Raw genomic sequence first — 22007 nt, forward strand, 5'->3', positions numbered from 1 at the left:
GCCTGGGCTTTGCACAAGTCCCATGAGAATAGGACCTACCCAGCTCCTGGATGCATGCAAGGCTGCCCCCGAGAAACCTTTATTGTAGGAAGTGGAAGGGAAGATCCACATGCTCAGAGGACTTCATGGAGTTTCTAATTCAGAGCACTGAAATTGTGAATCCCGGATGGAGCTGCATTTGGAATGCAAAGACGTGGCTTTAATCTCTCCCACTCACAGCCAGTGGGGTGCGGGATCCCCAGGAGTGGCCAGAGCTCGCACCAGATTCCCCATCTTATCTGGCTGTGGACATGACTGGAGGGTCATGGACATGGTCCAGGACATGCTCTGTGGCAAGTGGGGTGGAGGGGACTTTCCAAGGGCAAAATACCCTGCTCCTCCTCAAGAGATCCAGGTCTCTTCCACCCTGGCACCTGAGGCCACATCCTGGAAGTCAGCCAGGGTGGCCAGCAAGGGCTGAGGCTGCCAGGCCCAGAGGTGCTTGGAGGGAAGGGAAACTGATGCTCAAGGACACCACTTATCAGAGGACCCAGGGAGCCCCTAGGGTTCAGAGAAGGCTGGGTCACTATCTGGTCATCTTGGCCTCCTGTTAGAGCTTAGATTCCCACCATCCTTAAGAGAAACCATTCAAAACCCTTTCATCGCACCCTGGCCTTGGGCCTGGCCCACCCCCTCCCAACTTTGCCTCTAGCTTGTGACCCCTAGTGGAAGCCCCTCACAGGTAAGCCAGGCCTAAAGACTGCTCCACGGGGCAGCAGAGGGACGCCCCCCCCCAACCTCACCTGTTGGGTGGGGAAGCCGGGGGGGGGGGGGGGCCTCTGACGAAGCTGATGTAACTCCTATCACTGAGGGGCCAGACACACAACCAACCCCTTTGTACTCAGCAAGCAAAGTCAGATCTAGTTTTTCTCCTGCGTAGAAGTGTTGGAATACACCAGATGGGGTGGGGGGGAACTGAGGACCCCAGCAATAGTTCTGGCTCCGCTACCTTGAGCAAATCACTGCAACTCACCTGAAGGTTTCCCCCCTTTGAGAATACCAAGTACCCTCGAGGGTCTCTTCCATGACCACATTTTGAAACATATCTGGCGGGCGCCTGGGTGGCTCAGTTGGTTGGGCGACTGCCTTCGGCTCGGGTCATGATCCTGGAGTCCCGGGATCGAGTCCCACATCGGGCTCCCTGCTCAACAGGGAGTCTGCTTCTCCCTCTGACCCTCCCCCCTCTCATGAGCTCGCTCTCTCTCAAATAAATAAATAAAATCTTTGAAACATATCTGGCCTCTCAGTGGCCACGGAGATTATGATGGGACAGTTGGGAATCATGGGGTGTCCTGTGCCCTGTTGCCCGGCAGCCCCGCCTTCCCAAACCTGTGCTTCCGGCGCCCCCTTGTGGCTCTGTCAGGCACAGCGGCTCCCAGAGGCTGAGAAGCGAGGCAGAGAGAGTTGGGAGGTCACAGGTCCCCTTCAGGAAGGTACTGCTGAGTGGCTTCTGCTTCTTCCTGCAGCCCTTGCAACTAAGCAGCGGCTCCAGGCCTCACCAATAGAGGGGTGCTCCACAAGGAGCTGCATCCAAAACACTTGGATCCAAAGAGGAGGAAGAAGCAAGGACAAGGATACTCGCCCACTTAGTTTCCAAGCCACCTGTTGTTCAGGGCCTAGCTCGTTCACTTCCAAACTTCTTGGGGTCACACTCAGCCTGCTTCTCCAGGACAAAAGCAGACTGAGCTCCTCCTGCCCCGATCCTACCACGCTGGACTGGATGCCGCAGGCTGGGCCGTCTGGTGGCTCACCTGCACAGAGGCCCAAGGAAAAGCCAGGAAAGGTGCTGTGCAGTAGGCTTTACTCCTAGCCAGGGCCTCCACCCCAGGGTGGCACCTCTGGCCTTCCATTCACCAGGCCCCCATTCGCCTCTGCTCCCACCTCCACCCTGCCTCCTGGGGGTTCACGCTGTCCACTCCAGGTTCCGGGAGTCCAGGGCTGGCCAGGAGGATGGGCTAGCCCTGAAGTCACTCATCACATGGCCAGCCTGAGGGAGGCCAAGGCAAGTCCGGCCCAGAGTCTGAAGGGCCCCACAAGGAGATTCCCAGGCTACAGAGGGGCCAGGGGCACTATGCCCCAAAGGCCCTGACAGTTCACCTTCTGTTACAGGGCTCTGGGCTTTTGGACTGCATGGTCCCAACACCCCCATTCACACAGGGTGGCTGCCAACAAGGCCAGCTGTCAGTGGGACTCCGACGACCCATCTCTATAGCACTTCTCTTCCACATGGCTGGTCTGCTCCAGAAGCCACTGCCGCTCATGCTCGTTCACTGTCAGCCTGAACGTCACCTCTTGGAAGACGCTGCTCACGGCCACCTATGTGAGCCAGGGACACCAGGGGCAGCTAAGTTACAGCCATAAGCTCTAGCACCACTGGGCCCCACCGCCCGCCCCGGGCCTCGCCCTCCCACCAGTGACATCCTTACCTGCTCAAAGTGAAGCTTCCGGAACATCCGGATACTCGGTTCATTTCCTTGCCCAATTTTAGCCTCAAACTTGGTCAGACCTAGTTTGGTCACTCCTCCCAGAGAAGATCGGAGAGAGGGACGAGCCACAGGATGAAGCAACCCCTCACAGCCCCTGCACTTCCTCTCCCACTTTGCAGTGGAGGCACCTGTCACCTGCCCCCCACCCCCCACCCTGAAGAAGGCCTGCTCCCAACATGCCCCCGCCCTCACCTGGGGCCTGGCCACTTCTCCACTGTCTCTCGGGCTTCCTTACCATATGACATCATCATGAGAACAGCCTCGGTGCCAAAGCCTTTGCCCCTGCAGCTGGGCTCTAGGAGAAACAATGGCAATCACTGGCGCCGTGTGCCAGGCTCCGCTGTAGGCACGGCTGTGAGGCAGCCAAAACCTCATTTCATCCTCAACTCGGCACGGCTGGTACTATTATTGCCGTTGTGCAGATAGGAAAATAGATACAGAGTGGAAACGACTCGCACAAGGGCTCCCAGCTTAGAGGCACCCAGCAACCCGACCCCAGAGCCGACCCTTTAACCTCAGTGTCCTGCCTCATCAGGACAGTCTTAGGGGAAAGCTGGGGACCAAGGAGGACACAAACTAGAGGGGCTCCCCCCGCAGCACGGGAAGATGCTCCAAGGAAGGTCATGTATTTTGGGAGGGTCCCCAGCACTCAGGCCCCCAGCGGGGATGAGGCAGAATGAAGTTTGAAGACCCCCCAAAACCGAAGGTTAAATTCACCCCTAAGCAGAAGACAGGAATAAAGCAAACGACCACGGGTGAACCAGCAGGCCACTGGAGTGCCAGGCGGCAGCTTGCCCCAGCTCGGTGCCGGGCTCCCCAGTGCGGAACCTCCCACCGAGCTGAGTGCCTTACGCAGCCTCAGCTGGCTCAAGGTTCAGCGGCTCCAAGGGCCAGAAGGGAGGGAAGGCAGGGCCAGGTGGAACCAACCTGCAATCATGACCTCAATCTCCCCCAAGGAAGGGTCCCCCAGATCTGTGAGAAAGAGGTTTACATCTCCCGCCATGCAGCTCTCTTCAGTGGTGCTCAGCTGGGCCTGCCACTTCTCTGCATCCAGCACAATGAACGTACACTCTAAGGAAAGAGGCGACAGGGTTATCACCTACCCTCCCCGAGGAAGGGAAGGGACGACAGTCTTCCTACCCAAACCAGAGAACTGTAGAGCACTGTGTGCCAGGAGGAAAACGGGCCCAGAGCTTCCTTTAGCTGATGCCAAAGCCCTAAATTTGCCTCACGCAGGAAAAGACGGGAGTCCAAACAGCAGCTATATTCTCAGAGAGGAGGAACCACAGCTGCGTTTGAGCAAGAGATGTGAGGGGCAGGGCCTCGACTTACAGCCAGAGCCCCACATGCCTTACTTCCCCTAAATCCTTCCAAGCCTGATGCACTGAGTGGGGAAAAAGACAAAAGCCTCAGTCACAGGGACTGGCTTCCATGGGCATCAGGGTATGACGGTTTCAGGCACCTTCCAGACTCTCCATGAAGGGGTTTTCATAAGCCCCTCCTGGGGCCCAGGAGGGCTACAGCTGGAATGAGAAACGGAGGGAACCTGGAGACGGCCTCTGGAGCCAGCCCTCCCGCTGCCAGCCCAGCCCGGGGCCGGCGCTCCTCACTGGCCGCGTCCTCCCGCCAGCTCCGCTGCATCGAGTACTCCTGCTCCAGCGTCAGTGGCTCGGAGGCGGTCAAACGCTGCAGCTCCTCGGATTTCATCCACTCGTGGTACCTGCAGGGACGGGGGAGGGCCTGATTCCGAAGTACAGGTCTGAGAAGTGGGTGGTAGGAAGGAGAACCCCACAGGGCTAACACAGGGCTCATAAAAGATCCAAGGAGGGGCGCCCCGGGGGCTCAGTCAGTTAAGCGTCCGACTCTCGATTTCGGCTCAGGTCATGATGTCCAGGTTGTGAGATGGAGCCCCGCGCCAGCCCCGAGCTGGGCATGGAGCCTGCTTGGGATTCTCTCTCTCTCTCCCTCTGCCCCTCCCACTGCTCACACTCGGGTTCGCTCTCTCTCTCCTCTCTTTAACAAAACAAAACAAAAATCCAAGGAAAGGGTTATAATAGCTCCTTAGGCGGAGGGCCACAAGCACAAGACCTAGAAGCAGGCTGGTCTTCCAAGAGACCAGCAGGAGGGATCAGTTCTGTCTACCCAGCTTCCCATCCTGTCTCAGGGGTCAGAGTGGAGTAGTCTGAAGTCAAACATTCCTCAAATTCCTGAGCAGAAGTATATGGCAAGCTGACATCAGTAAGGATGGCTGGACGTATCTCCACAAAGGCCAGACAGGAACCCCCAAAAAGAAAAACTAGAGGGGCACCTAGGTGGCTCAGTTAAGGGTCTGCTTTCAGCTCAGGTCATGATCCTGGGGTCCTGGGATCGAGCCCAGTAGAGCCCTGAGGGTGCTCCCTGCTCAGCAGAGAGCCTACTCCTCCCTTACCCTCTATCCCCCCCCACCCCCCCTTGTGTGCATGCGCTTGCTCTCTCTCAAATAAATCAAATCTTTAAAAAAGAAAAGAAAAACTACAAGTAGAGAATACACCCCTACATCACCACCATCCCAGCCTACAAGACATTTGCCAACTGCCCCAGCAAGAGTCCCACCCTGAGACTCAGTTCTGGCCTTTCAAAACAGTAGACATCAAAACAACCCATCAGCTCAGTTTGATGACAAGCTACCATCATGTCTTCAAGAACTGAGCATATCTGGAGCATCTGGGTGGCTCAGTTGGTTGAGCAGCTGGCTATGGGTTTCAGCTCAGGTCATAATCTCAGGGTCCTGGGATGGAGCCCCATGTCTGGGCTCCATGCTCAGCGGGGAGGGGAGCCTACTCCAGGATTCTCTCTCTCCCTCTGCCCCTCCCCCCCTCACTCCCACTCTCTCTAAAATAAACAAATCTTAAAAATAAAAAAAAACTAAGCATATTCACTGGCAACAGAGGAATGTCACTAATTTACAATTACGCAGTTTCTTTTCTTACACCCATTTAGTTTACATAAAATAATTCCTTGCTGAAAGTCCAAAAAAGGAAGCTGAGAGGATGAAAGGGAAAAGCTGGGGGAGGGGTGACTTCCTCCAGGGAAGTCTTCATCCTCTGCTTCAGTGCTCACTCCTTTCTGTAATGACTTCTCACAGCAATGTTTCTCCTTCTTAGAGGAAACAGCCTCTGAGATTTGGGCTAAGGAAGGCTGACCCTCCTAGCTGCATCTTGGAAAGCTGGTTTGCACCCCATATTAGCTGGACTGTTACCTAGGCACGTGCTCTGCGGTGTAGGGTACCAGCACCACCTTCTTCCCCAGCAGCAAGGTGTTCTCATTTGACCTCATGGTAGCAGCCTGCAGGAGGGGAGGGCAAACACCAGGACCCTGTGTTTCCTCCCACTTAGGGTGGGAGCCCTGGGCCTTCAGTTCCCTAAATGCCTCCCAGAGCTAAGTTGTCAGAAGAGCCTTGGTCCTTCTTTCTTTCCAAACATTTCACAGAACACGGACTCTAGACCCCTTGCGAGAAGGAGAAGAGGGCCGGTTAAAGATAACTACAAAATCCTTGCGTCGCATCTCAAGGGACTAGGCCTGAGCTGCCATTTCTGCGTGTCCCTTCCATCCCACCTCGCTGAACTACGAAGCCTCAAACCCAAGCACCAAGACTTAACCCCAAAGCTCCCATCACGTGCCCCCGTCCCGAGACTCCGCCCCAGGATCAATCTTCAGCCCCGCTTTAAACCTATTTCCAGCCTCTCTTCCCAGCGACCACCCCAGCCACCGGACTCGGGCCCTCTCTCCTCCCGACCCACCAAGCCAGGTCTAACCAGGCCGCTCCGGGGTGAGGCGGGCTTAAGTTCTCAGTCCCCTCCCCTTTGTGTGGACCCGTAGGCCACTCTCCTCGATCACCCCAACCACCCGGGTCCCGGAGCGCCTCAGCTCACACCCACTGCCCGCCGAAGAAAGCGTCCCCAGCAGAGAGGGCGACCCACCTCTTCCGACCCTCCCCGCTTCCCCTCCTGCCCGCGGCCCCCCTTCCCGCACGCGCCCGAGAGTGCCCCTCCCCCGTTTCCGCCACGCAGACGGCAGCCGCCCCGGCCCAATCCCGGTCCCGCCTCCGCGAGGCGCCCAATCAGCGCGCTGCGCCCCGCCCAGGGCGCGCACGGGCAAGGTGGACTCCGGGCGCGGGCGCATGCGCGCCGTGGGCGCTGGTGCGAGACAGCTGGCGCCGGCGGCGGCGGCGGCGGCGGCGAAGGGGCAGGAGGCGGCGGCCGCGGCGGCCCGGAGCGAGCCGGGGTGCAGGTGTCTGGCTGGACGGGAGGGTGGGATGGGCTTGGGCGGCGCCAGCCTCGGGGCTGCTCCAGGAGGGAGGAAGAAGTCGGGGAAAGGCTCCGAGCGGGGCCCTTGACAAGGGGGGGAGGCTTGAGGCTGAGGAGCCCAAAGGCAGGGCAGAAAACAGGTTGGGGGGGTGGGAAATGGAGTCCCCGTTAGAAAGGAGAGGTTTGGGAGCAAGGAGTTGGGTTGGGGAGCGACCCGGGCAAGCCCTAGCCCTAAGCAAACAAGTTTGTTGCCCTAGGCGGAGGAGACTGTTATATGGGCTGCCCTGTGTGGTAGTGAGCTCGCCGTTCCTGGCATGGAATGTGGATGGCCACCGCAGAGTGTACACAGGGGGCGCCTCGTGGTGAGCGAGACTTAGTGGCTTGCGGGTCTCCTTCTATCACTTGGAGTCTGAGCGGCATTGAATACCTTCATGCCCCGCACAGCCAGGGAAAAGTTGGAGGAAACCATCCAGGTGTCAGTCTTCCAGAGCTGTCTCATGACAGGTATCGAGGCCATGTCTGCAATAAAAGTACGGGGCCAGGGTGCTCTCCAGAACTGTCCCCCAGCGCCAGCGACGTCTATCAGAAAGCTGAAGTCTGCTCTTTCGCCCTAGGGAGCCGTAGCAGCCGCCGCCCCGGCAGGGAAGGAACCTAAGGAATCTCGGCTGCCCAGCGACCCTTCCTCACTTTTGGAAATGGCGGGTGAAATCACAGAGACCGGGGAGCTCTATTCTCCCTACGTGAGTTTTACTTTCAGGACCTGTTTTACCCACATCGTTGCCGCGGGCTCCTAGAGAAGCACCGCGCTTCGGGGACTGTACTAGTGAGGACAGCGGCTTTGAGACCCTGGTGGAAGCCACGGTGGGGGACGCCGATGGGCAGCCGCGGCCTTGCGGCTGTCCTGGCTCAGAGCATGTTATGAGAGTTTGTTCACGAGTTGGATGCTGGTCAGAGAGTGGTCAAGGAAAGAAAGCTGACTTGCTGATTCCTTGTGATCTTGATGCCGTGGCCACTAGCACTTGCAAGTGGTGCTACTGCTCTGGGGATGGTGACTGACAGCTGTTGACTCTGGGTTTGCTCATCTCAGCAGTTTGAAAGCACTTTGGTTGCCAGCTGAATTGTAAGTTGTGCAACTTTCATAGTCTTGGGTGGCGTAAGAGGCAGAGAAGGCTTGCAGAGACATCCAAGTGCAATTTGCTGGAGTCTGTAATTAGAACAGTTAGAAGGATTGATTTCTTACTGTGTTGGGTCTGTTACCCTCCCCCCAACACCCCACTTCCTACAGGTGCGCTCCGTTTATCTTCTTGGTGTAATGAAAGATTGGTCCTGGTTACATCACGGAGTCCTCTTGCCTGGATACCTAGCTGGAGGATTAGAATAATCAAATGATTGACTCATGGTGCTACTAAGTATCCCAGGGAAAAGCAGCACTGCCTGAAGAAACAAAAGTCCTCTTTCTAGAATTTGCCTAACCTTAAGCAGCTTCCCCACTTTGCACTTAGTTCCTAGCCTGGGGGTCCCTGCTTTGTCTCTGCTAACTTCACAGACTCTAGAACTGTGGCGTGATACCTAAGAAGACATCTCAGAAAATATCTGGCAAAAAGCCTTTCTGACACCACGGTCTTCCTACTGGGTCTGTGTCTTTTGTGTGTGGCACCGAAGGAGCCTCCTTTCTCTCCATAATTTATCAGGGGGAAAATTCTTTCTTGAACTTTGGACTGAATCTAATTGTGTTCCTCTCATCTGCGGAATTGTGTAACAGCTCACAGCCTCCTCTTGGTATCAGCAGTGAAATGGCCCCACTAACCATAAAAGTTGCCATGCCCCCTGCTGCTGCTCGGAGCATCTATACGTTTAGAGATGAGAAAATGAGTTATTTCTGTAACTGAGTTTTAGAAAAGAAAAAACTTTGATATGCTCACTTTTCTTGTGTCTCCAGTTATTCACATAATAATTTCACATGTCAGTATGTACCCACAGGAAATCGGGCAGTGAGGCCTAAAGGCCTCAGTGGGTTCTGCTCCCCACCCCCAACTTTCCTGTGTGTTGGTTTTGTTTGAGGTCTGTGTTTAAGGGCATACTCTGGGCATTTGCCATAAACAACGGCTTGCATTCTCTTATCCTACCGGTGGAGAGAGATGTAGAGAAGAGATGGGTGGGTGGTGTTGAGGGTGAGGTGGCATTAGCCGGGAGTTAGAGGTCAGGGTTTGAGGAGACACCGTACCTTCTTCCTGAGTTTTCCCTAGGGAGAGTGGTTCTTGATCCCTTGTGAGACCGGGAGAAGGGCATAGGTTCACCAACCGCTGAGCCCAGGAAAACAGTGGAACTCACTTCACTAGACACTGCTTTGAATCCCCTGCTCAGCACAATGCAGGCAGGACCTGCCCTTCAGGTCTTGGGAAACGGAGATACTGAGCACTTACTTGGTTCATGAAGGTGCATCAGCCCATGACCTGGGTTATTCTCAACACAGAGCCTCTCCCTACTTCGGTGTTGCCCTGTTGTCCGTTCTTTTCCTCTTCACGGGCGCCTGGGATGCTTGCCTTAGCTTGCATTATTCTGCGTAAATTATGTGTCATGGGCAGACCAGCCTCACAGGGGACTCCGGTGACAGGCCCTCTCAGGGGTAGTGCTGGGTTCAAAACATGGTTCAGGCCCGCACGTCCCCCCCCAGAAGTGATCTCAGAGCAGTCATGTCTGGGTTCCCTGTGTACAGGGACCAGGAGCAGCTCAGGGCTGCAGGGATTATGTGACCCAAATAGAGGATGAGTGGACCACCACCCAAACAAGGCCCAGCTGCTGAGGGCCCCGCCAGCCCAGTCTTGCCAAAGATCATTGCCGTTGCTTTCGAAGGAAAGGTCATTCGTTTCACAGCCTTAAATCCTAGTCATTGCTTCCACATCTCTGCTGCCTTCTGTTTCCTTTGACAGCTGTCACTGGGGAAGTGGACGAAAACTGCCCATGACGCTTGCCTAAACACCCGTCTGTGGGTGACACCACTGGGTGGGAGGTAAGGCAGCAGGAACGCTGTGCGCTGAACTCCCTAGAGCCCGGGGGCGCGGATCCACCATCCCAGGGAATGGTGGAGAATGGGAGGAGGCAGTTTAGCCTGTAGCGAGGCTTGATGCTTCTGCTTTCGGCCACACTTTCCAGGAGCTGGTCCCCACACTACTGGCAGAAGAGACTGTCTCCTTCCTCCTCCTCCTGCCCCACAACTGCCTTTGACCTGGCCTGTGGCTCAGCTCAGATTTGTCTCCTGCTCCATGGTCTTTGTAATTGGTCCTCACCAGCACCTTTATTTTATTTTTTTTTAAGATTTTATTTATTTATTTTTCAAAGACAGAGAGAGCACAAGCAGGGGGAGCGGCAGGGAGAGGGAGAAGCAGGCTTCCCGCAGAGCAGGGAGCCCGATGCGGGGCTCGATCCCAGGACCCTGGGATCACAATGACCTGAGCCAAAGGCAGACGCTTAACCGACTGAGCCACCCAGGGACCCCACATCAGCACCTTTATTGAAGGTCGAGAGGCTTTAACTCTCACCAGGGAGGTGAAGAAGTCTCACGTTATCCTATAGGGTTCCCAGAGCCCCACTAGGCCCAGAGTTCTTACTTTGAAACTAAAAAATAGCAATGGCATAGGACAAATCTGATTTACCATTTCTGCTCCTGATGGTCCGTCCCTAATTAGCTTCTTCGTAAAGTTCTTAAAGGATCTTTTGCACTGAGACTTATTTGAAGTGTCCGTTGGGAGTGTGTTTATTTCATTGTGTTTATCAGCAGTGGTTCTCAGCTGGTGGCAATCTTGGCTGCTCCCCCCCCCCCCCGCCCCACACACACCACCCCAGGACATTTGGCAATGTCCGGAGACATTGTGATCATCACAACACAGGTACAAGGTTGGGGGTACTGGAACCTGGTCGGTAGAGGCTGGGGATGCTGCGGTACATCCTACAATCCACAGGACAGCCCCACCACAAAGAGGAATCTGGCCCCAAATGTCAAAAGTGCTCAGGCTGAAAGCCCCTGCTCTACGGTAGGCCCTTGACCTTTACATCTCAAGACCTTCAGGCATCACTGAATTCACAAATGCCTCTTGTACTATTTCATTTCCTTATAAAACTTTTGGCTAAGAACCATCACTTTCTCTTTACTTCCATCACGAGAACCTTCCACTGGGGCCATTTTCCATAAAGAGAAAGGGTCCACCCTTCCTAAATGTTACTGCTCAGAAAAGCAATATGCAGAGAACAAAGCTGCAGGGAGCTGTAGGAACACGGTTCAAACTTGTTTTAATCCTTCTGGGATCTGTCTGTGGGATCAAACGGGGACTGTGATGTTTAAAACGGGACAAAGACTGGGACTTACGTCAGAGAAGACCTAGCCAGGTCCAGTCAGCTCAGCTGAGGATTCCTAGCTGGAGGCTGTGTGCCACGCACCCTGAGAAGTGACACACAGGCCACAATGAGCCTCACATGGAGCAATGGGGAAAAGATAACATTGAAAACCCAAACTAGGACATAAGTGTTCTTGTTCCAGGGTTCAAAAGAGGGGAGCAGGACTGGAAGGGTTTTGTGCTGAAAGCAGCATTTGAATATGTCCAGTGTTGGGTGGGATTTGAAGGGCTGGGCAGGAGGCACAGGGGGGCAGGTGCCCTCTGCCAAGTGTAAATAGGCTGTGGGCAGAGCTCTTTCCTGTCCACGGGATGCCTTCCTGTCCAGCACTCAGGCGCGCTCTCAGCACCTGCCTGGAAGCCTGTCCCTCCCTAACCACTGTCCAGCCCCTTCTTCCCCCATCTCTATTTAAAAAAAAAAAAAAAATTCTGCCTAAGGTTAGGAAAACAGGCCCCAATTTGTTTGTTTCTGATAAAAAAAAAAATTCAGTACATGGTTATTTTAGAAAATTTTTTAAAATATAGAAGAGTGCATATTTCTAAGAATGGGGAAGTAAAAATGAGAGATGAGTAGGTGTTCCCAGAGATGAAGTATTTGTGGTGTTGTTTTTAACAGAAACAAATTTTTAACAGAAAAGCCAGCTGTAAGTCAGCCGATGTCATAGAGCACAGGGAGCCCAGTTAGGAAGAGGCTGTCCCAGTCCAGGCTGGAAGCAATTAAATGGGAATTTAGCAATTAAATGTAAATGGGAATCAGACCAGAGGTAGCCACAGAAGACTCTTCAGAAGGAGAATGGCTAGCGCGGGGATACGCAGAAGGGGGGGGTGACCAGCAGACAGTGGATTTGAGGTCTGCAGGAAGGCTGATGCGGAGAGAGGCCCAGTCCCCCTCTGTCCAGCTGTGGTAGTTAAAGCCGCAGGACTGAGTGAAGTGGCTGAGGGAAAAATGAGTAGAGAGGAGAAGAGACCACTTATGTCAGAGTGTAAGAAGGAATAAAGACTAAGAAAGCCCTTGGATTAGGCAAATAGGAGGTCACTGGTGATTTTGAAGAATGTAGTTTCAAAAGAGCTCTGGGGATGGAAACCACAAAGTACAGAAACTTGGAAATGAAGGCAGAGGAACTAGGTAGCTACTTCAATGAGTGGTTAAGAGAAGTGAGAGAATTGTGTTTCAAAGGTGTCAAGGATGCTTGTAGGCAGAGGGGAGGACCTGGTAGGAAGAAGATTCCAGAAAGAAGGACTGAGCCCAGAAGTTTGGGTGCAGGGCTCAGCGTCCCCCAGGAAGAAGGACACATGCCCCACAGGCAGGGGGGGCGTCAGGAGGATGCAGACACTGATTTTTGAGCGAGGAGAGAGTGGGGCTTGGGGAGGGCATGTCAGATGGCCTCATTCACCTCCATAACATGGGACGCAGCCTTCAGCTGAGAGGGGTGGGGTCAGGGGCTGGGGCATGAAGAGTGAGGTTTGATGGTTTCTTGTGGGAAATGCCGAGAAGTCCGTGGTGGAATAAAGACAGTCTGATGCTGAGGAGCACAGGTGAAGGAACCATTTGTTTGTTGTGGGACCAGTCATTCTAATTAAAAAAAAAAAAAAGAAAGGAAGAAGAAAGAAAGAAAATTTCCAGGAACTCTTAGCAGCTTCATATAGGGAGCAGAGGAAGCAGGTGCTAGGTCCATCCAAGGCTGGGGTCAGAAGGGGCAGCACAGGGGAGGGTGTGTGAGGCGGGGTTAGACCATGCTTCATGGAACTAGCCCGTCGTAAATGATGCCGAAGAGCACAAGTGACGCCAGAGTGGAGGGGGTGGCCTGGGTCGGGCGGGCGGGGCGGCTACAGGTGTCCAAGGGAATGGCCAGGGCTGCAGAGGCTTCAGCTCAGAGAAAGGAATTTCCTGGTTGAGATCTTGAAAAAGGAAAATGACAGTTAACAGCTAGAGTCAAGTTGGCGAGAATGAGAGTTTAAAACCTGAGGTCAGTGACCTAGCAATTCTACTCGGAGGCTGGTTGTCAGGGGCAGGGCGGGTGCTGCTAGTGGGTAGCTGCTTGCTTTTTGGGGTGATGAAGTGGAATTACATGGTGGTACAACCTTGTGACTGTGCTAAAAACCACTGAACTGTGTCCTTTAAAAGAACTTTTTTATTAAGTTTTTAATTTTAATTCCATGTAGTTAACATTCAGTGTTATCTTAGTTTCAGGTGTACAACGTAGTGATTCAGCAAGTCTGTATGTACATCACTCGGTGCTCATCATGACAAGTGTGCTCTTCATCCCCTTCACCTGTTTCATCTGGTCCCCCACCCACCACCCCTCTGGTGACCATCAGTGTGTTCTCTATAGTTAAGAGTCTATTTCTTGCTTTGTCTCTCTCTCTCCCCCCTCCTTCTCTTTTTTCCCTTTGCTTGTTTCTCAAATTCCACATGAGTGAAATCATATGGTGTTTGTCTTTCTCTGACTGACTTCCATTGCTTAGCATTATATTCTCTAGCTCCATCCACATCATTGCAAGTGGCAAGATTTCATTCCTTTGATGGCTGAATACTATTTCGTTGTACATATATACCACCTCTTCTTTATCCGTTCATCTATCAGTGGACACTTGGGCCACTTCATAATTTGGCCATTGTAGATAGTGCTCCTATAAGCGTAGGGGTGCATGTATCCCTTTGAATTAGGGTTTTTGTATTTGGGGGGTAAATACCAGATCATAGGGTAGTTCTATTTTTAACTTTTTGAAGCACCTCCATACTGGTTTTCCACAGTGGCTACACTAGTTTGGATTCCTACCAACTGTGCACAAGGGCTCCCCTTTCTCCACATCCTCACCAACACCTGTTGTTTCCTGTATTGTTGATTTTAGCCATTCTGACAGCTGTGAGATGATAGCTTATTGTGGTTTTGATTTGCATTTCCCTGATGATGAGTGATGCTGAGCATCTTTTCTTGTGTCTGGTGGTCATCTATATGTCTTTGGAGAAATGTCTGTCTATGACTTCTGCCCATTTTTTATTGGATTAATTATTTTTTAGCGGTTGAATTAAGTTCTTTATAAATTTTGGATAGTAATCCTTTATCAGATATGTCATTTGCAAATATCTTAAAAGAGTGAGTTTTATGGCACGTGAATTATATCTCAATTTTCATAAAAATCCCTGAAGTTAGTGTGGGAAGGATGGTAGGAAAAAGGAAGCAGCATGATGTGTCAGCATCCCAAAGGACAATGGCAAGAATGGGTGGGGAGCAGGGTTGGGTCACATGCTCAGAGGTCTCGGAAGAGTGGAGGTTTCTTTAGGTCAGCACTAGGTTCATCCTTGTGCGGGGTCCCCTGATGTGGTGGTATGTCCTCAGGAAGCCTACAGCCTGGTTGGGCAGGGAGCTAACATCCAAGGCGCAGCTTTGAGTGATAGGAAATGACAAGGTGGCGGGGTGGTGACAGCAGAAGAGAAGGAACCCGATCAGCAGAGACATCTTGGGAAGAGCGACGGGATGTGGGACTTGAGCCTTTGGAGTGTTGACGTTTGCTTCCCCAGCCGGTGGCAGAGCACACCTCCTTTGAAGCTAGGCGGAATTCTGCCTTCTGACCTGCTTCCCCAGCTCACGTCTGGCCTCCCTGCCTCCAGTTTGGCAGTCGCCCAAGGTCATCTTTGGGAGCCGCTGCGGGGGAGAAGTTAATTCATTTGGGGACTTGAACGTCACTTCTGTTGCTTCCAGGTGGGACTGGTGTACATGTTTAACCTCATCGTGGGCACAGGTGCGCTCACCATGCCCAAGGCCTTTGCCACTGCGGGGTGGCTGGTCAGCCTGGTCCTGCTGGTGTTCCTGGGCTTCATGAGGTAAGAGGCTGGCACATGGGGGGCCGGGAGAAGCCTGCCCAGGGAGCCCTGACTTCTCTTCATTAACATGAGGAAGCATGCCTGAGGAGGCAGGCAGATGTCCCCGGTGAATCCTAACCAGGGTGGCCCAGCAACAAGAAAGGAGACAAAGGTCTCCAGGTCTCGTGCTAGCAGTCACACAACCTGATCAGTTAAGAATCCAGACATCTGGCTAGGCTTTGGAATGTTTCACAATGATGCTCACATTGCTTCCCCGGCTGGTTGACTTCCCCTGTTGTATACTTAATTAATGGTACCATTAATTTTTGTTCTCCGAGAAAATACTGCCTAGCCCCAGAAAAAGAATCAGACAGTGATAAGGGAAGTCAGTTTGGGATTTAGAATTTGTTTAAGGTAGTTCATGGAGTAAGTGATGAACACACAGGTACACACATAATCAAGGGTTAACCTCACCTCACCTTGTGCCTGGGGGCAAATATGGGGCCAGTGCCTTCCCAGGCTTTCAGGGGCTCCTACTCCTTGAGCCACGTGTGTGGGCTTCCCCAGCTGCACTCCACAGAGGGGAGAGCCTACTTGAGGCTCCTCTCCGGGATTCTATGTGCAGGTGGGGACTCATTCAGCAAGTATCCCAGGCTCGTAAGGGATTTAGGATTGTGCATTTCCAGATAGGAATCCACAAGCTGCCAAAAAGGGGTAATGGAACACCTGGAAACACCCCCCAGGGGTACCTCCCTAGGAGAGGCAACAGTGGCCACTGTTCTTGGGTGAACAGAACAAGGATCCCTGCCCTCAAGACTTTGTTCTCTCTCTCTGTGGGGAGACATAAGGAGTGGAGATAATAAGAGAATTGTAGAGTAAGTTGAAAGGTGATGAGTAACGTGGAAAAAAACCCTACAAAGCATGGTGGGGTGAGGCTGGGGAGGTGGGGGTGATGGCAGTTTCCGGCAGGTAGTCGGTGGTCACGGAGGGTAGCGGTTCGGCAGACAGGAAGGAGGGAGGAGCGGGTGCTCTTGGAAGGATGACAGGGTTATGGTTGAAGCCAGTGAGGACCTCGAAGAGGCTGAATGGGGTAAGAGAATGCCCACATTTCTCTGTTCCTTTACCCAATTTCTTTTGGGGGTTTTGTGGCCACCCATGGGGTACTGGCAGCCAAGAGCCCTAGAAGTCCTTGTCCTTCTGTGACTCTGCTGTCCCCTTTAAAGGACCTTCAGCATGGGCAGCCATCTGAATGGGAAGTGATTATTGGGGGCCTCCAAGTAGGGGCTGCCATGTCCCCTCCCTGCTCAACCCATTTATATTTGAACATGATCGATGAGTTGGCTTCATGCAACCATGAGAAGCCTCTTTATGCCTTAACTAAGATTGATTCTAGTTTTATTTGCAAAAGGAAAGGAAAATCTGAAGTCCTTAAAATGGTCACTTAAGCAAGATAATGAGAAACCTTTCTAGAAGGTGCTGAGGCGCCGGAATGGGAGTTTCAGAGCTGGCTGCCCTCCACCCCGCAAGATGGAGCGGGTGTGGGTTGAACGCCTGCCCCGCTGGGCTGAGCGGTCAGCCTTTGGCAGGCAAGGGCGCTTGAGGAGGACTGGGGTGGAGCCTCGAGGAGGAGGGAGGTGACTGTGCGGCTGGGGTTCAGCAGGGAGGGACACAGTCCTCGGGTTTCTGGGCATCAGCTTTGCTGAGAGGAAGAGCGAAGATGGCTTTTCACTCTAGTCTGACTCCCCAGCAAACGTCTGCTGCCACCTCCCAGCGTCCCTTTCCATTCAAGCCGTAAAAATGCAAGCTTATTTTTACATTATCTAGATTGTTAGGACAGTAAAGGTACTGCCGAAAAAGGAAGGAAGGAAACATGGAAACACATTCCGGAGCCAAATGTCCCTTTTCAGTTATCCATGCTTGTGCTCCTGTCCGTGAGTGTGTGTAACCACTCATCTGTGTCCCATCAAGGACAGGGGAGAGCTGCCCACACCCTTCCCCGAAGCTTTCAGAAGGCCCCCTGTGAATCGGCCTCCTCCCCGCCCTGCCCCCAGCAGGCCCCTTCTTGGCGTGTGGCACCGCATCGCCCCATATCCCCCTTCCCCCAGGCTCACACTCTACGCCCCCCATCAGCCTGTTGCACACCCCTCTCTCCCGTGCATCAGATCACATTCTAAATGTGGACAGGGCGATCAAGGCAAGCACGCCAGACGTCACGTGCACACACGTTTTATCAGGTCAGATGCATCTCGAAAGCTCCCTTGGGAGCAGCTCTCAGAAGAGAGATCGCTTTGGACTTGCTGGTCTGGTCAGGTCTTAAAATGGTTTTTCCTGTTTCATTGTACCACCTCTGACCTCCTACCTGCCCTTGGCGATTCCCCTGTGGCCTTCCCCTGCAGCTTTGTGACGACTACCTTCGTGGTAGAGGCCATGGCGGCGGCCAACGCTCAGCTCCACTGGAAGAGGATGGAAAACCACCAGGTGTGTGTATTGCCCTTTCTCCGGGCGGTGCCTGGGTCCAACGCGTGCCATGAGAGGCGGCCCTTGGGGGCCAGTTCTTTCCCCCCCGATGGATGGCGAGCTCATGTCCACAGCACTACTCCGAGACCCTTGTCCCGGAGCTGAGGCTTGACAGCCGCATACGCTTAGCGAGCAGATGCAGTCTCTGCTCTCTGAACGTCATGTCATGGGTCCCTTGAACCCTTAATTGAGCTTGCTCATCATTCTGAACCCCAGAACTGTGCTGCAGCTTCAGATCTGACATCTGAGTGTCCGCACCTCCTAGTGTGGCAGCATGGGGGTGCTGGGGGGTGCCCCTGGTCAGAGAGCATGGAGGTGCTGGGGGGGTGCCCCTAGTCAGACACCTTCTGGAAAGAAATAACAAAGGAAATGGGTTCTTCAGTTTTCCATGGATTTTCTGTAGCGTTATGTGCCCCCTCCCCGCCCCACCCCTCCTAGGAGGAGGAAGATGACGACTCCTCCACGGCCTCCGACAGTGATGTCCTTGTCCAGGACAACTACGAGCGGGCAGAGAAACGGCCCATCCTGTCAGTGCGTAAGTCTTGGGGTTCTGGGCCGGCTGGCACCTCCCTCTGGTCCACAGGGTTCCCTTTCTTTATAGAGAGGACAGGGAGTCTCTACACAGACCCTCTGGCCAGATCACGAGCCTGGGGTCCCCGCTTCACCCTGCTGGCTCCCCCACTTGCTAATGTTTGCAGCTTGGGCAGATTACTTACCTCAGTACCCAGGGCACACTGGAAGCTCGAATAAATGTGGGGTGTCTGACTTCATCCTCCTGTCCCACCGTGCATGCATGCCTGACCAGTCCCGTCCCGGGTCCCGCCGAGCAAGCCAGGGCCAAGTGTCCCAGCTCCCCCCACCCCACAGCCCCCTCATCCATAGCGAGCATCCCTGGGATCCCTTTCTATAGACTGTTTTAAAATATTTCAAGTGCGAAACATTAGAAGTTTTCACAAGAATTTGAAATGCTTTAGGATTTCCTTACTGTGGAGAATTTAGTGAGCTCAGGACCTCCTCTAGGAGCTTTTCCAAATGAAAACCGCTTCCTCTTCCTTGTTCATTTGGCTCCACAGAGAGACGTGGATCTCTGAACCTTTTTGAAATCACAGACCGGGTGGAAATGGGACAGATGGCCTCCATGTTCTTCAATAAAGGTATAAGTTCTTTCTCAAGGTGGGGTGAGGGCGAAGGGGGGTACTTTCCAACAGACCTTGACAGCTAGGGATGGGGCAGACGATGCAGAGGAGCAGACTGTGGGCCAGCTCCCAGCACATTTGAGCAGCCGCCTTGCCGAGAGGCCTGAAGCGCTCACATTGTGTTCCTGGATCCCTCCCCGTTCATCAGCGCTAGGAAGAGAGAAGCAGCTACTTGGTTCCTCCTGCTGGTAGAGGTCAGGAATCCTAAGCAGCTTTCCAAGGAAGGAAGCCAATGGAGCTGGCTGGTAGCTTTGTGCCTCTTGCTTGATTGCTTCTGACTTGTCTCTCTTTTCTTCTGGACTGTTCAGTCTAGGACAATGCAGGGCAGATCCCTATGATGGTGGTAGGATACACCGTGCACATGCCTGTGTGTACCTGTCTCTCTCTCTCGTTTTCCGTCCGCCCCCCCCCACGCCCTGGTGGCCAGCAGAGGGCGCAAGGAGTCCACACACGGGTTGCTGTCTGGGAATCTAACTACGAGCCCTCTCCACCCTGTCTGCTTCGTAGTGGGACTGCCTGCAGCCAAGAGGATCCCCCTGCCCCAGCTCAGATGTTCAGTGACAACACTGTGTACCTCCATGGCAAATGTTGTTCTTTGGGAAGATGAGCTATTTAAGAGCTTAGCTTTTTAGTGCCCAGACCTGCCCATTCCCCCTTCATAGACAGACAGACAGATCTCAATAAATCCTCTTCTCTGTAAGGATTTTCTCTTTGGGAGATTTTCCGCCCCTTTGTCACAGCCCCTGTTTGCAGGGGGGGCATCTCCACTGGCTCTTTCTAGTCTTGAATGTGGCTGCAGTAACTCGGAGCCTGGGGGATCATAGAAACCAGTCTTCTTGACTGCTTCTCAGGACATTAAGCATTCGGTTTATCACTGGTGGTGTGATTTGACTGTCCAGTCCGGAAGATTATGATCATCAGCCAAAGATTGCCTCCCTACCAGCTTCACAGAGGGTTCCAGAATCCATGAAAAACTGAGTGGTTGTGCGCAGCCCGCTCTGTGCTTTTCCTGTATTCTGTTTCTATCTCTCCCTATCTCATTAGATGAAGATAAGAGTGTGAACATTTCCTCTTGGCAACCGCACGCAGTCCCCCTCCAAATGCGGGCTTTGGAAAGAAGATGTACATTTGGAGAGAGGACATAACACCTTTGAAACTCCTTTCCGATTAGCATGTTTTATAGTCCACTCCGATTTCTTTAACAATTCTGGGAACCCATGTGTTTTTTGTTTTTGTTTTTTTTCCCCATCTCCTTACAGGCTAGACTTCTAGTTCATCCAGATCTAATAGGAAAGGAGCACACTCATACGAGAGCAGCCTCACGCTCAGGGGACGCCTTCTCCTCTGCTTAGGGTTTCCCACACTCAGCACTGTTGACATCTGAGCTGGCTCATTCTTTGTCTTGGGGCCCATCCTGTGCATTGGAGGCTGAGCAGCAGCCTTGGCCTCCACCCCCTAGGTGCCCTAGCACCTCCGAGTCATGACAACCAGAACATCCTCAGACCTTGTCAGCTGATCCCTGTTGGGGGTGGCGAGGCAAAGTCCCTCCCAGCTGAAACCCACTGCTCTGCCTTATTCCTAATTCAAGGGTCATTCTCCTCCCCGTCGGAAGGACTGCCACCCTCCACAACAAGCCCCCGTGGGGTCCAGGCTCACTTCTTGTGACTAGCAATGCCAGGCCTCGTCATTACTGTCTTCTCAGGAAGCTCATTGATCCTCCCGTTTTGTGTTTAGTAATGAAGTTTATTGATCAGGGAGGGCCAATGGCAGTTTATAAACGGCTGAAACTGCAGTCCCCAGGTGAGTGGAGGAGAGGGTGCGTGGGGAGGGACAGTCCCTCTCTGCAGAGAGCGCTGGCATCAGAGCAGAAAGACAAGCTGAGGCACAGGCTGTACCTGGGGCCCGGGGTGTGAGTGGCAGCCAGACCCCAGGGGCCACTGAGCTTGGACATCGATGCTATCTGAGGCCCTCTGGGGTTCTCACAAGGACCGTATTTTCCTAGTCTTTTTTCCCCCAGACTCCTCGGAGCAGAGCTGACCTCAAATAGCCCAGGAGGAACATGTCCCTGGCTTTCCCCTTGGGGACCCTAGAGGCTCTTCCGAGCCACCAGCGTTAGAGGGGGGCTGTCACTTCGTTTTTCTTTCTGTTCTCAGAGAGGCCAGGAGCTTGAGACCCGTGATATCAAACACGAGCAGTCAGTCTGAAGGGAGTTTGGACTGGCTGTCTGCGGCCATGACCCTGAGGTTGTAGGGCCTGGATGCTTTTTTCAGAGCTGTTACACCTGGTCTTTAAAGCCGGAATCACATACGGAATTTAGCACAGGTGGAATTCTCACTGTACAGGATGGGAGATGGTCAGGGACTTGCCATGGCTAGGAAGCGAGATCAGTGGCACTTGGGCTGGAAGCTGCGTCCCCATCTCCTGGTTCAGGCCCCACCGGGGGGAGAGGGGAGCAAGGTCTGCCTCTGCAGAGGGAGCTTCCACGTGCACCTTCCAAAGGCAGCATCCTCCCTGGCAAACATTCTGACTGTGAGCTCATCTTGCACGCGCCCTCCTGCTGCCCCTTCTGTCACCAGCACCCCAGGCCACGCCTTCCCATCCCCGGGGCTTGGTGATCAGTCAGACTCCGAATGAGGCACTTGGTCTTTGGAAATCAGGGGCTTTTTACCCTCTTGATTTCAGCTTCAGAAGCTGGACCGTTTTTTGTTCTCTTTGCTTTTCAGGTCCTCAGTACCAGCCTTTCTCATAGAGGCCTGTGTTTGGCTGGTCCAGACACACTCGGGCTCAGGCTCCTGACTCAGGGCCTCTCTCCTCCTCCTGCCCGGCAGCCTGTCCCAAGCATGAAGGCCCCTCTGATCCTCCCCAGCCAGCCCTGCACTTGCCCAGATTCAGAGCCTCTGAGGCCTCCAGCCCCACTTAGCCTCTCTGAGGTGACCGTGACATCATGGGCAGCCGTGTCTCCTCCCACATCACAGTGTAGCCAGCCAGAACAAGCCACGGGACTTAGTTGTTTTCTTTTTGTAGAAAGTAAACAGCCTGGAGAAAGGAACGGTGTGGAAGAGGTAGAGACCTGACTGTCAGGAAGGAACACAGGCGCCCCTGTGGCTCCCTGACAGTGACTCTGTTCCTTTCAGTGGGGGTCAACTTGTTCTATTTCTGCATCATCATTTACCTGTACGGGGATTTGGCCATCTACGCTGCTGCCGTGCCCTTCTCCCTCATGCAGGTGACCTGGTGAGTGGCCCCCCACACCACCCCACTGGCTGTAGTCGAACAGCCTTCCTCGGCCA

The 22007-nt window shown here is 53.6% G+C and overlaps 2 protein-coding genes across 9 annotated transcripts in view; one reads left to right on the forward strand and one right to left on the reverse strand.

Moving 5' to 3' along the window:
• Window positions 1–1823: 1823 nt before the first annotated feature.
• Window positions 1824–6547, reverse strand: NAT9 (N-acetyltransferase 9). 7 transcript variants are annotated; one of them, XM_036088615.2, is made up of 7 exons: window positions 6485–6547; window positions 5764–5849; window positions 4136–4245; window positions 3453–3596; window positions 2761–2820; window positions 2466–2560; window positions 1824–2355 (listed from the first exon to the last, which is right to left on the reverse strand). In XM_036088615.2, the coding sequence occupies exons 2-7, from the start codon at window positions 5838–5840 to the stop codon at window positions 2221–2223; spliced, it is 621 nt and encodes a 206-aa protein (XP_035944508.1). In that variant the 5' UTR covers window positions 5841–5849; window positions 6485–6547; the 3' UTR covers window positions 1824–2220. The 7 variants fall into 7 exon arrangements, with proteins under 7 accessions (XP_035944508.1, XP_035944513.1, XP_035944515.1 ...); XM_036088620.2 differs by having other exon boundaries at window positions 2466–2545; window positions 6485–6546; XM_036088622.2 differs by having other exon boundaries at window positions 2466–2480; window positions 2718–2820; window positions 6485–6546.
• A 114-nt stretch (window positions 6548–6661) lies between these two features.
• Window positions 6662–22007, forward strand: part of SLC38A12 (solute carrier family 38 member 12) — a 54775-nt gene continuing 39429 nt past the window's right edge. For both annotated transcript variants that reach the window (XM_036088605.2, XM_036088606.2), the window contains exons 1-7: window positions 6662–6794; window positions 7426–7551; window positions 14904–15025; window positions 17401–17482; window positions 17960–18056; window positions 18595–18675; window positions 21852–21951. In XM_036088605.2, coding sequence (XP_035944498.1) covers window positions 7507–7551; window positions 14904–15025; window positions 17401–17482; window positions 17960–18056; window positions 18595–18675; window positions 21852–21951 — 527 coding nt within the window. In that variant the 5' untranslated portion in view covers window positions 6662–6794; window positions 7426–7506. The remainder of the gene's footprint in view (window positions 6795–7425; window positions 7552–14903; window positions 15026–17400; window positions 17483–17959; window positions 18057–18594; window positions 18676–21851; window positions 21952–22007) is intronic.

The sequence above is a fragment of the Halichoerus grypus genome, chromosome 2 (genome assembly GCF_964656455.1).
Source record: "Halichoerus grypus chromosome 2, mHalGry1.hap1.1, whole genome shotgun sequence".
In the NCBI taxonomy this organism is placed as follows: Eukaryota; Metazoa; Chordata; class Mammalia; order Carnivora; family Phocidae; genus Halichoerus; species Halichoerus grypus.